This window comes from Bicyclus anynana, chromosome 11 (genome assembly GCF_947172395.1).
Source record: "Bicyclus anynana chromosome 11, ilBicAnyn1.1, whole genome shotgun sequence".
NCBI lineage: Eukaryota > Metazoa > Arthropoda > Insecta > Lepidoptera > Nymphalidae > Bicyclus > Bicyclus anynana.
The window spans coordinates 6,429,152-6,445,877 of NC_069093.1; the positions used below are offsets into that span (position 1 = coordinate 6,429,152).

At 37.0% G+C, this 16,726-nt stretch overlaps 1 protein-coding gene across 2 annotated transcripts in view; it reads left to right on the forward strand.

The window, feature by feature from the left end:
• LOC112048596 (putative inorganic phosphate cotransporter) overlaps positions 1 to 16,726 on the forward strand; it is a 58,071-nt gene that overhangs the window by 37,951 nt on the left and 3,394 nt on the right. For both annotated transcript variants that reach the window (XM_024086199.2, XM_024086200.2), the window contains 6 exons: positions 5,180 to 5,364; positions 9,062 to 9,301; positions 10,234 to 10,443; positions 11,188 to 11,352; positions 12,702 to 12,918; positions 15,934 to 16,172. In XM_024086199.2, coding sequence (XP_023941967.1) covers positions 5,180 to 5,364; positions 9,062 to 9,301; positions 10,234 to 10,443; positions 11,188 to 11,352; positions 12,702 to 12,918; positions 15,934 to 16,172 — 1,256 coding nt within the window. The remainder of the gene's footprint in view (positions 1 to 5,179; positions 5,365 to 9,061; positions 9,302 to 10,233; positions 10,444 to 11,187; positions 11,353 to 12,701; positions 12,919 to 15,933; positions 16,173 to 16,726) is intronic.

Here is a 16,726-nt window from a genome sequence, read left to right on the forward strand (position 1 = left end):
TACTTTTCATACCGGAAAAAATCATTGTTTCCGCGAGATTTGTTAAAACAGAATTCCACGCGAATATAATCGCGGGCGTCCGCTAGTTTTTATTTTATTATTATTTTTTCTTTTTTTTTCTTTACAATTTAGCCCTTGACTACAATCTCACCTGATGGTAAGTGATGATGCAATCTAAAATGGAAGCGGGCTAACTTGTTAGGAGGAGGATGAAAATCCACACCCCTTTCGGTTTCTACACGACATCGTACCGGAACGCTAAATCGCTTGGCGGTACGTCTTTGTCGGTAGGGTGGTAACTAGCCACGGCCGAAGTCCAGTGAAAACCAGTTGGTCATACTGAAAAGTTGAAGCAAATATAACAAAATAATATAACAATTCATAGTGTGTGCAAATCCCGAGGCCTTCTGAGCTTCTGACTCATACGACCTTGTTAATTTGCAGTCTTTACGGCCACTGCCTCAAGAATTGATAGTAAACATTTATTGTTAGAGTATAACGGAAGTTAACAACGCTGTTCAACGAAATAATTATTATAATGCTAAGCCATCAACCTACTTACTTGTATGCATATGTAGATGTGGGTAAGATTGCTAACTGAAATTATTGTGAAATCATCAACACTAAAAGCTTACGAAAGCAGTAAACTTGTAAACACAAGGTAAATAGGTAATTATTATTTCCAATATTTCGTGTTTTGCAGGGTTATTCTGTAACTCGGTGTATTTACCATTAATGAAATAAGTCACTACATCGTATTTTCGGAATTGTGATCATTTAACATAGTTATTTAACCGAAATGATCTTGACTACGTCATTTTACATCAAATGGCAATATTTTTTTTGATCTAACATGATTATTTCGACGAAATTATGTAGGTAATTAACGGATTTTCGTTGAAATAATCTTACTGCTTAATATTATCACTTCTATATTACTACCACTTTACGTAAAATGAAAATACGATTGGATAAACGAAAATATGTTGAAAAACAATATAGTGACTCATTTTTTGACCCTGCTGGTTGGATAGAAGCAGGCGTTACTTTGCGGAAGTTCATCATGAATATATAATGATTGTAATGCAATTGCACGTTGTAGAGTCAACATCTCCTGAAGGTGAGGATGCTCCGGTTTCAGGGTGAAACGTACGTAGAGAGTATTTTGTCGGACCTGGTTGACGTTGTCGCATGGGTTCGTCGGCTTTTCGCGGAGGATAGCAAAATAAATAAATCATTACATGCTGGTTGTCGAAACTTGTAATCGCAGTTACGCACTGTCTCTATACGAATCCGATGAATATAAAAACTCGGACCGATTCCGGATATTGCTTACGCACTAATTCGATGTCACATCCAAATCCACATTGTTACGCTATTCAGGGGACAGTCCCTATGTTGAGCTGCGTGAATACATACGATTTGAATTCGAAGCACATCTGAGGCATTCTCACGGGTGACGGAAGTAGGATCTAGTACAAGACACCATACAAAATATAGATCTATGACTAGGTACTTCGGAATGTACGGAAATGTTTGTCGACCTCTGTGGCGCGGTGGTTTGCGCGGTGGATTGACCAGACGGACGTCCTGGGTTTGATCCCCGGCTGGACCGGCTGGATTTTCTTAATTGGATCAGGTCTGGCTTGTGGGAGGCTTCGACCGTGGCTAGTTACCAACTTACCGGCAAAGACGTACCGCCAAGCGATTTAGCGTTCCGGTACCATGACGTGCAGAGACCGAAAGGGGAGTGGATTTTCATCCTGCTCCTAACAAGTTAGCCCGCTTCCATCTTAGATTCCATCATCACTTACCCATCAGGTGAGATTGTAATTAAGGGTTAACTTGTAAAGAATTAAAGAAAAGAAAAGTAAGTATGTTCACGAATTCGAATTGAATGCAGTACGTTACAATAATAAAATAATTGCATTTTCAATCAGATTAATGTTTAGGACACATTTATAATGAAACTAGCGAACGCCCGTGACTCCGTTCGCGTGTTCTGTTTTTTCTGTTTATTCTGTTTTTTACAAATATTGTGCAAACCATGGATGTTACCGGTATACAAAGTAGAATATATTCATCCAAATCGGTTTAGTGGTTTATCTGTGAAGAGGTAACAGATAGACAGATTTACTTTCGCATTTACAATATAAGTATGGATTGTGAAAGATTCCCATCGTTCATATGCGTGCAAAAAATTTTATGCAAGGTCATAGTTGCATAAGAATGTTGTTGCTCGCATCGAGTTTAAAAATTATTTAGTTGCTAGTATTGCTAAGCTCACGATACCTGCTCAGTGTTTGGAAGTCCCTACAAAAGACCTATGTCTTGCAGTGGACGTTTATCGGCTGATATGATGATGATGATGATTTCTAAGCTCAGCTACCTGAATCATTTGTTCTGTTTCCTTTTTAACTTCGACCCCTGGAGGTCAACTTGAGATAAGTTTTCAGCTTTTTGGAATTTACGTCATTAGCGATGTTTCTGTGAGTAAGTAATTTCATCAGACTACTCTGTCATACTCGTGTGCGTCGTTTTTGCATTTAATCAATAAGAAACCGATTATTACAGGTCGAGGTTTTACTATAATTTTGAATGATTACTATTTAATGTTTTGACTATTACACGTGGATTGTAGAGCCTTTATATCGCTACAGACCATTGTTTCAGTTCGCAAAAGAAACAAAAACCAATAACATCGCGCCAAACTGTTACATAACAATAGGTGCCTAGTTATCGGCTGGGAACTATGTAATGTTCGTCATATGTGTACTTTATTATTGATAGGCCGACGCTCGTTTCACCCGCATAGTTGCCGTACCCGTGAGAATACGGGGATAAAATATAGCCTATGACACTAACAAATAAAGTGGATTTCTATAGTAGTAAGAATTTTCAAAATCGGTTTAGTAGATCCAGAGATATAGAGATACTTTCTAGAATCTATAGTACCAGAAACTTTACTTCACTATAATATTACTAGCCGCGACTTTGTCCGCGTAAAATTAAGATTTCCATAAAAAGTAAGTACATAAGAAGTCATGTACCTACACAGAGTTATCATGGCTCAAGTAAACGCGGCGGTGATATGATTCGAGGATTTTTTTGGCACTGCGACTCCATGGCCCAAGGTTACACTCGTCGGTCCTGCTCTCCACTTCAGTCGGTCATAATTATTATCACTCACACACACACCTACCAACCCGCATTGAAGTAGCGTGCTGAGTCTAAGCTCCATAACCCCTCTCCTATACGTAGGAAGGCCTGGCCCTATAGTGAGCCGCTAAAATAGGTTGATAATGATGATCCATAGCTATGTATTTTAGTTTAGGTTCGAGTCCCTGGGTCTGTGAGACACTGAGCTTTTCTTCTAAGAAATTTTCTTTTTTCTTTGGGAAGTTGGTGGTGTTACATCCCCGTGCCTGAAAGAGCACGTTAAGACGTCGGCCACGATTGGATTACTAGTCGCTATAGAAACATTATCAACGCCCACCAACCCGCATTGAAGTAGCGTGGTGAGTCTAAGTTCCATAACCCGTCTTCTATACGTAGGAAGGCCTGCCTTATAGTGAGCCGTTAAAATAGGTTGATAATGATCCATATCTATGAATTTTATTTTATGTTTTCGTTGCACGACTCCATTCACCATTGGATGCTAATAGAACTCTGTGAGCGAATTTTTAAACAGTTCTTCTTTTTAAATAGGTACTATACATATAATTTATATACGTCCAAGTCTTGAATTTAATTTAAGAGGAAGGAGGAACTAGTAATACAATCATTACGATAATAAATATTCACACTGCAATCGATCTTTACACAAATGTTTTAAACGTGCTTTGTATTTAAGTGCAAATGCTAGATTACTTTAGAGATAATATGTTTTATTGAGGCTAACTTTGCCTGCCTTACTGCCTAGGTCATATTTTTTCTGCCAGCAATATATTTAGGTATATCATACATACATGAGCCCTGATAGCCCAGTGGATATGACCTCTGCCTCCGATTCTGGAGGGTGTGGGTTCGTATCCGGTCCGGGGCATGCACCTCCAACTTTTCAGTTGTGAGCATTTTAAGAAATTAGCTGTTTTCTAATTGCTTTCTACACTTCTGGACTGAGCTTGTTTGTTTTCTTTTCAGCTTTTTATACTTTATGCAGTCGGATTTTTTTATGTGTTTAATTAATTATTTTTGTGTATGTATGTACTATGCGAAATTAATATTGTTTATATTAAATTTGATATGAGTTAACTATCTGTTTACGTTGGCTTTAAGCTATTTTTTTTCTGATGTTCTCATGCAAGAAACCGTTTTAGTTGACCAAAACCTTAACACAAATCTTCGTCAATTACGCAGGTCTTCAAAGATAAAAGCGATTCCTGTGTGACTTAAACTTTCTTCCAACTAGGTACTTAGTAATTTAAATATTTACTGATGCAATCGCTTACACGTACCAATGAGTACTTGCAGGTATCGCGTCAGGTAGATTTCCTATAATTACTTAAGTACTAGTATATAATCCGAAGTACTAAATCGTCTAACGTGTTACCTATGTATCTGTGTGCAACGATTTTATACTAAACTAGAGGACGCCCGCGACTTCGTCCGCAATGTAAACTTTCAAGCCCTATTTTACCACTTTAGAGTTAGAATTTAAATAATTTTTGAATCCCATTATATTTTGCGTTTTTTTTATAATTTATGAACAAATTTTGAAAACTGTAACTCTAAAAATGAAGGACTTTCCACACAAACTTTCAACCCCTATTTCCTCCTTCTCATTTTATTTTCGCAATAAAAAGTATCCTATAACCTTCTCCTTCATTTTAATTCATTCAGTAGTTTCAGCGTGTTACCCGAATAACAAAATAACACGGACAGACAGACAGGCAAAAAATCGAAAAAAAATATTTTTAGCTTCAGTATCGATTATATAATGCCCTTCAACAAAAATTTTCAAAATATCTTCAATATACAGAATGTACAGAAGTCGTATTATAAGTATAGATTCTAGAAGGCGCTGGCGTCTTTTATGCCTCGCTAAGTTTGTTGTTACAAATGTTATAAGTAAAATCTCAAATTACGAATAAATGTATAGAATTCGACCACTTTTATTATAAGTATAGAAGATAGTTAGTTATCGATAAGTAATACTATGTTTTTTGTTTGTCCACAGTATTCGTGATACCGCAGCGATGGGTAATGGCGATCATGGGTTTCCTGGCAGTAGCGAATGCTTACACCATGCGAGTGTGCCTGAACATTGCCATCACTCAGATGGTGAGGAGACACGCGGCCACAGCAGCGTACGAGGTGGGGTCCTGCCCGGGAGACGTCGACGAAGTAGAAGCTGATAGTTCGGTTAGTAAAACTATACCTTTTTTGTTAACAACTAGCCGCCCTCTTTTATGAATACTTGGATAAATTTTAGCTTACTTTTTTCTCATATAACATTACTATCAGAATATATAGATAGACTGTAATCTCACCATAAACAATTTAAATTGATAGCAGGCTAACTTTGGAGAAACTGAAATCTTCAGTACTAAACCTCGCCATAGTTAGGTTATAGCTACCGAATATTTCAGAATTACTTAATAGATTTATATGATACATTTATTTTTATTGTATAACTACGTCTAAATCATAATTACTTATTTCGTAGTTTTAGATCGCAGTAATAAAATTTTATTTTACGATTTCTCTACTTTTACATGAATGTCAGTAGGACATATGAAAAATTGTTACTTTTGAAACGTCAAGCTTCTGTTTGTAATACTGTTCTACTACCGGTTCAAAAAGCAGATTCGTCTGACAATAGATGAGTTGCTTTTTAGGGTTCCGAACGTACGAAGTAAAAAACGGAACCCTTATTTTAAATATAAATTGTTTCTCTCTTTTTGAATCGCCTCTATCAAGAATTATTAGATTTATCCGCGTATTAGACGGATTGAAAATTGGATTGGATTCAATCTCGCATAAATATTTTATAACCCACATTTTATAGCTCGTAGATATAATTAAGCCTCATAAGGCCTTAGGTACTTACTTACTTCAAAGAAATAGTAAAAAATGTTATTAAACAGCGACCTACATTTTTTACTTCCAGTTCATTAAAGCTCTTATTGCAAGCGTAAATACCTGAATAGGTACTGAATGCTATGTTTTTTTTTATTGTTATGTTTCTCTTTGTTCTGCGGTCATAAATCCTACGCGGTCCAATAACAATTTGATTTGAAAGTGGAAGCCACAATTTGACCATGACCGCAAAAACTTGTTGTGACTAATCTTTTAGCGCACTGTTTTATCCAGTATTTAGTACGAGATTATCTTCTTCAGAGAGTCGATTGAATATCTCGAAACAGTATTTTAACTTATTGCCTGAAAAACCTGGCTTAGGGGTTTTTCGTTTTCCGAGATATGAGTACCTACAGTTTATGACTAACTAGCTGACCCCACGCGGTTTCATCCGCATGGTTCTCGTAGGAATATGGGGCTAATATATATCATATAGCCTTCCTCGATAAATGGACTATCAAACACTGAAATAATTTTACAAATCGGACCATTAGTTCCTGAGATTAGCGTGTTCATCAAACACACAAACAAACTCTTCAGCTTTATAACATTAGTATAGATTCGGATAGCTGTGGAAGTGGACATTCACAATAAATAATTTTCTTTTTGATACTTTTGTTGTGTTTGCCAAATTGAAATCTTTCTTTCTTTCTTACTAGTATACTTACTAGCAAGTGATTTAACTGAGTTAGCAATTATAGATTTCTTTGAAAATCCAATTTTCAGCTCTGTACCATTTGTATAATTTGGGCCAGAGTTTGTATTAAGACTGGGTTTCTCCTTTGTTCCTTTTTTTCGTTACATGACAAAACAAAAAAAGGAACAAAGGTTCCTTTTTTTCGTTACATGACAAGGTTTCTTTTAAGATAATTTAAGTTTCGAAACTATCGAAGCATGCGAAGTGTGAAATCTCTTACTAAAGACATATCGCAATCTCGATCATCGTAAGGTAAACGATTACGCGAATTAAAAAACCCGTTCAATTTAAAAATACTTCACGGCGTCGATTGGTTATTTTAATCAAAAGTCCATTTTGTCAGTGACAGGTTTAAAAGTCTATTTTTGGAGCACATCAAAATCGAGTTTTTTATTAACAAAAAATTCACAATTAATTATTATTAGCTATCAAACACTTGTTTCCTGTCATCCTATATAAATATATAAATTCACCTATCATTCACACATCGCAAACTCCGTGGGAAGCCAATGACGTGCACAAGGTTTTTAATTAGGGTATGCACTTATATATATAACAGATAATCTTTCAGGATTCAACTATTAACCATTGTGGTTAATAGTTGAATCCTGAAAAGCGAAAGATAAGAATAATTAAAAAATGACGGAAGTTTCATCAGGCTCTTAGAAAAGCTAGATAAACCCCATCCAGCATGGCATGGCATACCTAGTGTCGATTTTAGGTCGCTTTGAGGACCAAGGTTTGTAGTCAAAGTATAAAATCGTTGTAAATACCTAATAGATAAGTACTCATACAATGATTTGTCCTAAATGTGCTACAGTAGGCATAAAATGCAACCCACGACATATGTATCTCGTGAACACAACTTGTGGCGACAAATCGACCAATTGCAACAGAAAAGGAAATATCGCACTCTTTTATCCCAACGCAACGAAAGAGATAGCGATATTGCCGGTTCGACGTTATTGGTCGATTTGTCATCGATAATGTCGCCGTCGCATGTTAGGCCTACAGTAGTGGTAAGCATTATCACATGACCATGTGATAAAAATTCATCATCATTCATCAGGGCGACATACCTACTTGTAGAACATAACGTAAATAGGTCCCAAATTGATTGAAATTATGAATCACAGATGCTCGCGACGATAGTTTCAAACCATACGGATCCTATAACAATACACCATCAATCATGTTAATTCATACTTTATATGTGTTAATTGCATTACGTACAAATTCTTTGAAGACCTCCAGGCAGCGATGTTCCTTCTGTGCAAGCTGTTCTGTTGAAGCAAGCTATCTTAATAATTATCTTTGACTAGCTAACGCCGCGCGCTTCCCGTTCCTGTAGGAAAATGGGGATAATATATAGTCTATAGCCTTCCTCGATAAATGGGCTATCTAACACTGAAAGAATTTTTCAAATCGTACCAGTAGTTCCTAAGATTAGCGCGTTGAAACAAACAAACTCTTCAGCTTTATTATATTAAGTATAGATCAAGTCCAAGAAGTTCTAATCCATACTCTATACTAATAATGCGAAAGTAAGGTCCTGGGCCGATCGAGGTTTTCATAGTTTGTCCAGGTCTGGCTGGTGGGAAGCTTCGGCCTTGGCTAGTTACCTACTGGCGAAGGCGAACCACCAAGCGATGACGTGTTGAAACTAAACTAAAGGGGTGTGGATTTTCATCCTTCTCCTAACAAGTTAGCTTCATTACCAACCCATATTCGGCTCACTGCTGAGCTCGAATCCCCTCACACAATCAGAGGGGTTAGGCCAATAGTCCACCATGCTAGCCTAATGCGGATTAGGGACTTCACAGACGCAGATAATTAAGAAAATTCTCTGGTATGCAGGTTTCCTCATGATGTTTTTCCTTCACAGTTTGAGACACGTGATATTAAATTTCTTATACTGCTCACAACTGAAAGTTGGAGGTGTATATCCTGAACCCATACCCTCCGTAATCGGAGGCAGAAGTCATATCCACTGGGCTATCAACAAGTTAGCTTGCTTCCATCTTATAGATTGTATCATAACTTACCAGGTACACTGTAGTCAAGGGCTAACTTGTGAAGAATACAAAAGTCTGTCTATCTGCTACCTTTTCAGAGGTAAATCGCTGATTTGGACATGGTATAGTGATATATTGGACCTTGCAGCAGAACATAGGCTACTTATTAACCCAGAAAAACTCATGCTTCCTGGGGAATTTGAAGTCGTGAGCGTCTGCTAGAGGTATACATATAATAATACATGAAATATCCTTTTTTTATTTACAGGAAATAAGTGGCTTCAATTGGGATGAAGAGACGCAAGGCATTATACTCAGTGCGTTTTACTATGGTTACATAGTGACGCACTTACCCGGTGGGATGCTCGCTGAAAGGTTCGGAGGGAAGTACTCACTCGGCTTCGGCGTGCTTAGTACTGCCGTCTTCACGCTGTTGACCCCGTGGGCGGTCAACGTGGGAGGTGCTACAGGACTCATTATTGTACGAGTCTTGGAAGGTCTGGGAGAGGTAATAGACTATGAAATATTTGGCTTATATCTAAATATATAAACCTCAAAGGTGACTGACTGACATAGTGATCTATCAACGCACAGCCCAAACCACTGGTCGGATCGGGCTGAAATTTAGCATGCAGGTAGATGTTATGACGTAGACATCCGCTAAGAAAGGATTTTAATCAATTCTACCCCCAAGGGGTAAAATAGGGGATGAAAGTTTGTATGAAACTTTGTCAATTTTGCGGCGATTTGGCTAAAATTTGGAATGAAATTAGATTATTTTACCTACTCTAGATTAATACATTTTATTTTGGATATGACAAACTGTATTCCACGGGGACGAATTCGCGGAATATCGAGTGAGATTACTTCTATACTATTCTATATTCTATACTAATATTATAAATGCGTTAGTAAGTCTGTCTGTCTGTTACCTTTTCACGCCTAAACGGCTGAACTCATCAAGATGAATTTTGGTGTAATGGTAAATGGGACCTTGGAGCAAAACATAGGGTGCTGTTTTGATCCTAAATTAAAAATAGAAGGGAGTGAAATAGGGGTTGAAAGTCTGTATGGAAACTTCTTAATTTTTAGTTACTACAGTTTTACAATTTTGTTCATAAATCATTAAAATATACGAAATATGATGTGATTCAAGAATTTTTTAAATTCAACCCTTAAAGTGATGATATAGGGGTTACAAGATTACATTGATATCTACGCGGATGAAGTCGCGGGCGTCAAATACGATTAAGAAAGCTAGAGGATTTTAATATAATTTTTTATTGAGAAAGAATACAATAAAGAACTTATGCTAAGTTATCCTAATAACTATACAAATCATGCCCACGTGGAATGTTGGCAAGAAACTGCATTTCCGCGCTGGACAGCCAGGCTGATCCTTTGCGTATTGAATAAATATCTATTTTTCCCAATCCCCAGGGTACAACATTCCCTGCCTTGAACGCCATGCTGGCTCGATGGGCCCCCGTGTCGGAACGAGGACGTATGGGGTCACTGGTGTTTGGAGGGGCACAGATTGGGAACATTGCTGGGACGTACTTCTCCGGACTCGTCATTAAGGAGACTGGCGAATGGCAATCAGTGTTTTACCTCTTCGGTAGCATTGGCATCCTGTGGTTCATTTTATGGGTGAGTAGCAACTATCATAAGAGTTTAGAGGTAAAAAGACAAACGGATATTTGTTTTCGTTAACTGGACTATTTATTAATTTTAATTATTTCAACAATGAAAAGGGAATATCCTTGATTAATTAGAGGAAGGAACGAATAGGTTAGCTTAATACACCTTCCAAACTTACAATTTATATTTCATCGAAATCAAGAAAAGAAGAAATCGACTTAAAAAGATTTACTGTGTGATACTCAAGCTACTCCCGCTTTTAACCTAAAAACCAAGAATACAAAGATAAAGAATATACTCGTAGGTGAGGCTAAAAGTATAAGTTACCATTTTCATCTATACTTAAAATAAATCTGTAGAGAGGTCAATTCTGTAAATGAAATATTTTAATCAAGGGGTGATTAGTGATTGATACTGATGCCAAAAATGCAAAATTTTTGTCTGTCTGTCTATATGTTCGTTATAGAAACAAAAACTACTCGACTGATTTTAACGAAACTTGGTACAATTTTTCTTCATACTCCTGGGCAGGTTATTGTATACCTTTCATCACGCTACGATCAATAGGAGCAGAGCAGTGAAGGGAAATGTTGGGAAAACGGGAGAAGTTACTCAATTTTTACAGCGACACTATTGTAAGAGCTGGATTAAATAGGTTTAAAGGCGGACGAAGTCGCGGGCGTCCGCTTGTATATATATAATAAGTAAACTAAATATAGTGGCATCACAACAAATTTTGAATTTATTTTTCAGGCGTTGCTGTGTTTCAATGACCCCGAATCACATCCGTACATATCCGATAAAGAAAAGAAGTATTTAGAAGAAGCTCTCGGAAGACATCACAACAGTCAGCCTTCAGCCATTCCCTGGAAAGCAATCTTCATGTCCGTCCCCTTATGGGCTTTAGTATGCGCACAGGTATGTAATTAATGATTAATAATAACTACGTATAAATAAATAGTGAATAGTTGATTAATTTTGCTTTTTTCTGCGAAATACTGACGAATCCAAATGACACGCGTCAACCAGATCTGACAAAAAATCTACTGCGTACAAGTACCTATAAGTTTCACTCAGAAACCGGATTATTCAGATGTTGACTCTACAATATTCAGTTGCAGAGATTCAATAACTATAAAAAAGCAAAAATATAATAATAATGTGGATAAAGGAGGCACAGTTGCAAGGAAATTGTAGGAAACCTTCATGTAGAAAGTTGATTTTGGTTTAGCAATATCTTGAAATCAGATTAAAGGAATTGCAAAAGATTGAAACGCAATGATTTTTTGGTACAAGTACTTATTCACAGAGATTTATTTAAAAAATATCTAAACACTAAACGAGAAAATCAAAAAGATATTCACCAAAAGTTTTGAAGTCAAAGTTATTCAAATGAGAACTGAATAGCCAAGATTTTCCAAACCCTTTAAAATAACATTCCTCGTAGATACAAGCAAATGCTAACCTATAAGGAAAAACGAATTTCAACTGTTTCGATGTGGTATGTTTACACAGTTACTCAACCATGAACATTGTCAATAAATTAGGCTTCTTGGACCTCGCACAAATCAATGTAATGTTACGGCTATTTACAGACAATTCCTTGAAATTGAATATTTGTATAGGTAACTTAAGGTTGCGCAATCCGCACAAAATATCTAGTACATAAAAACATACAAACGCGCTACTGTTTGTGACTGTATAAGTAACTAATTAACTGTTTTTCTACTTTTTTCTCTAAAGCAAGCTCATCGTTAGACTATGACCCTAACAAAAAATATTTCTGACTTGTTTTTAGTTCAAATGGAAATTAGGTAGGTACTTATACTTCATAAGACACCTATCTACCTGATTAATCTTTATATTAGACCAGCTTCAGTGTAATAGTATCTTATCGAATGAATAATGATATTGAAACGCGAAAAAAAGCACTCCCGCCTCTTAACGATATACCTAATCTATCCGCATGTGCGTAAATGTAAATTGACTATCTATAAAAAAGCGAAATATGTATATAAAAGGTCACTCATCACGAAATTTTAAAATTCGCTTGACGTAGATGAAACTTGACAGGTAGTTTATTTTTACGTACGCTAAGAACGAATTTTGACGCCAGAGCCGGATTAAGGAGGTCTAAGGGCGGAGGTAGTCGCGGGCGTCCGCTAATTATGAAATATTTGCTCGCTATAGAACTACTGGCTAGCGTACACTTAAGTCGGCGAATAGTACTAAACAACTTAATTGAAGAGGTAAATATTTTGTCACAGATCGGCCACGATTACGGATACTTCACAATGGTGACAGATCTCCCGAAATACATGACTGGAGTGTTAAAGTTCGACATACACCGCACTGGGACTCTAGCTGCGTTGCCGTATGCTGTCATGTGGATAAGCTCCATCATCTTTGGTTGGTTGTGCGACAAGATCGTTAAAAGAAAGTGGATGACAGTCACCAATTCGAGGAAAACCTTTACGACTATTGGTAAGTTTTGTTATTATGATAGTTTTAAATAGTGATCATCGTCATTATTATCACTCCCTTCCTGTTACCTGTTCTTTGGCCTTCCTCACCTCTTGTGTTCTTCCAGTTGAGTGTAATGGAAGAATTTAATTGTGATGTGACAACAAATATTATGTTACTTTACTTATATATAATTCTCCCGACCTAAGTTTATTGGTGTATTTAAATTTTATAAAATTTTACAACAATAATAAAACTACGTACCTATCTATAACTACATATTCTAAAAATTAAAAAGGATATATACCTACTAAATTTAAATCTATACTTATAATAAATCTGTAGAGAGGTCAATTCTGTACATGAAATATATTTCCAAAATAACTATCAGGGGGTGATTAGTGATCAATACTGATGCCAAAAATGCAATCAGTAAAATTTTTGTCTGTCTGTCTGTCTGTATGTTCTTTATAGAAACAAAAACTACTGGACAGATTTTAACGAAACTTGGTATAATTATTTTACATACTCCTGGGCAGGTTATAGTATACTTTTCATTACGCTACGATCAATAGGAGCAGAGCAGTGAAGAGAAATGTTGAGAAAACGGGAGAAGTTACTCCATTTTTTAAGCTTCCGTCGCGTGTACAGCCTTATTGATAAAGCTACATAGAAATCATGTATGACGGAAATGATCTCCTTAAAATTATTTAAAAAAAACACAACAGCATATATATGTCTATCTTTTATGGTTGACTCACAATAACACGTGTAACTTCCGATAGCTTAGCAGTTCGGAGCTTTCTAATTATATTTGTCTACTCTTATGTTTATAACACTCATCACTCATTCCTAATAAAAAAGTTAACATTATTACCTATTCAATAAAAAAAGAATCATAAAAATCGGTAAAGAAACACCAAAGTTATACATGGAATACGCTAAGCCATACGCGCGTGAATACTAATTCATGCTTTAAGGATTATTTTTGTGTAACGGTTGCCGCGCTCGACACGACTCGCGGTGGGAGGAAAAAAATAGGCGTACAAATAAAGAAGTGCAGCCTTAATGAGTAGGGTAGGGGTAGGGTAGGGTAGGGGTAGGGTAGTGGTAGGGTAGGGGTAGGGTTGGGATAGAGTAGGGTAGGGGCAGGGTAGAGGTAGGTTAGGATAGGGGTAGTTGAAAGTTTACAACGACTTTCACGCGGACGAAGTCGCGGGCGTCCGCTAGCTAGTATCTAAAGACTCAGGCGTCGTAGAATTCGTCCGAATCGACGATCATTGGTAAAGTGCTGGCTGGCATTATTGCCACGTTGTATACAAATAGGAAAATAATTAAAAATTACCACTCACTTTTGTTATTCCCTTAACTGAGACAAATGTAATAAAATTTTTTAATCGGTTAAAAATGTACACAAACCAAATTGTTATATAAGATTTTCTCATCTCCACAACAATTGAGCAGTATCTGGGCTACCACAGGACCGTTTGTACATAACAATACGAGAGTACTTTCTGTCGCGGGTTGTGGTGTAAAAGTCATAACTGTAATAGGTTCTTTTGTTGAGTGCTGCATAACGCGATTCTCGATCTTTTGTTTTATTTAATTGATCTCTTATTATATTTTAACCTCTGTGACTCAATACACAGAGAGATCTTGAATCAGATTTGCTAAAAAAATACATGAAAACTCCTAGAATTCTACTCCAGAAAATAAAATAAACAAGAGAGAAGAAAAATGCGTGTTCGTTTTTTGTATTTAGGTTTAAAAAGGCCCTAGACGTGTATTATTGTCGAATGGAGCTTTAATTACCTAACTTGCTGTCATACTAATGTGCGTAGGTAGGTACAACAAAAGTGTAGAATGCCTTTCTCATTTCTGTATTTCCACCTTAAATATAGACACTTCCAAGATAAGAGTGAATTGACATCTTCTAGGCAAGTGCGCTCAAACCTAATCAATGCTTTTTAACAGGAATGGTTGTAGTCAAGCTCAAGCCAATGATCATAAAAAAACCTTAACGCATTTAGAACACGCACATTTCACCTAGAGGATTGCGTGAAACTTTCTATGATGAAACTAATAAAGTTTATATAACTGTAAAAACAAAGATAAGATCAGATTTACCTGTTAATTCTAATTTAATACAGTTATTTTTCACATTTGTATAGTTTATCGGTCACTAAGTAACTAGTTTAAATATTTCTGCTGCTTTTTACATCTATCCGTCACTAGAATGGAAACAATGAGATCAGTAAAAGCTAAATGACGACATAAAATTTTTCGCACGGATTTCCTTAAGCAATTTAAGCAATTAGGTTTCGCTTAAACATTGCAGTATATGATTAAGATCCGCGAGGGCTCGAGGAATACTAATCATTAGCCGTTTGAGAAAGCGTGTCATAATGCTTAAGCCGGAGTGTTGTGATGTGTTCCGGCAGATCGGGCTAATTGACATTGCAAGGTCGATAATTAGAATGCACGTCCGTTGCTTGCAAAAGTGAAATGTCGTTTGGTTTTGCAAGACCGAATACTTGGGCCTCTAAAGATTTTACACACGGAGTGATATTAAGGACTGGTTTTTGCTAACCGTGCTACTGAATGTTGCAAAAGCGTTGCCTGGTTAACTTGCCGGATATACCAGTGACGTCACCGGACGGAAACTATTTAGAACAAATTGTGGTACCGATTCTAATCTTGAATAGATTAAAATCGGTTAAAATTAGAATTAACCATACATTAATAGGTAGATAATAATAATCATTAGGTGGGTACTCATTAATTTTGTTTGCACAACAACCTACAACCCATTTTTGTATTTCGCTAATTATTTAATCCTCTGTTTAAGGCTCAATATATCCCCTGGCCTTCCCAAAATTTTACACGGAATTCCATTTTTCCTAAGGTCTCTCCCAGGATTTACTTCCACACCTCTGATTTCATTATCCAAAAAATTACGGATAGAAATGAGAGAAAAATATCTTAACAAAAGGTATGTTAACCTAACAAAAACCTAACCTCTAACTAAATTTGCAGCATCCGTCGGACCGGGCATCTGCATGATTCTGGCCTCATACTCGGGATGCAATACGGAAGCTGTTGTGATACTCTTCACAGCATCCATGGGACTCATGGGTGCCTTCTATCCTGGCATGAAAGTAAACGCACTGGATCTGACCAGCAACTACGCGGGCACTATTATGGCTATTGTGAACGGAATCGGTGCCATCACGGGCATCATCGCTCCATATCTCGTTGGACTGCTAACACCTGATGTAAGTAACTACTAATATGCTAAGTCTTAGAAATATTCCCATTGTTATTATTTTTATAGTTATAAAAGTCGGACTTGTGGTTAAAATCAATGGCATATAAGCAGAGCAATAGATACCTTTATTGCAAGGGCATGCATTTAACCAAAAAATGCTGTCCTTCGTCCATTAACCGGAGGCATAGTTGTTAAGTCTCATCATCATCATTAACAGCCGATAGACGTCCACTGCTGGACATAGGCCTCTTGCATGGACTTCCAAACAGAACGGTCTCGAGCCGCGAGCATCCAGCGGATCCCTGCAACCCGCTTGGTGTCCTCGGTCCAACTAGTGGGGGGTCGACTAACACTGCATTTTCCGGTGCGGGGTCTCCATTCCATTCATCCATCCATAGCCTGCCCATTACCACTTCAGCTTAACGACTGTCGAGCTATATCATTGACTTTGGTTCTTCTGCGTAGCTCCTCATTTCTGATTCGATCACGCAGAAAAACCTGTTAAGTCTCATATGCCTCTAATTATACCGGCAACCTTCAAACCAGAATAACGCAACGTTG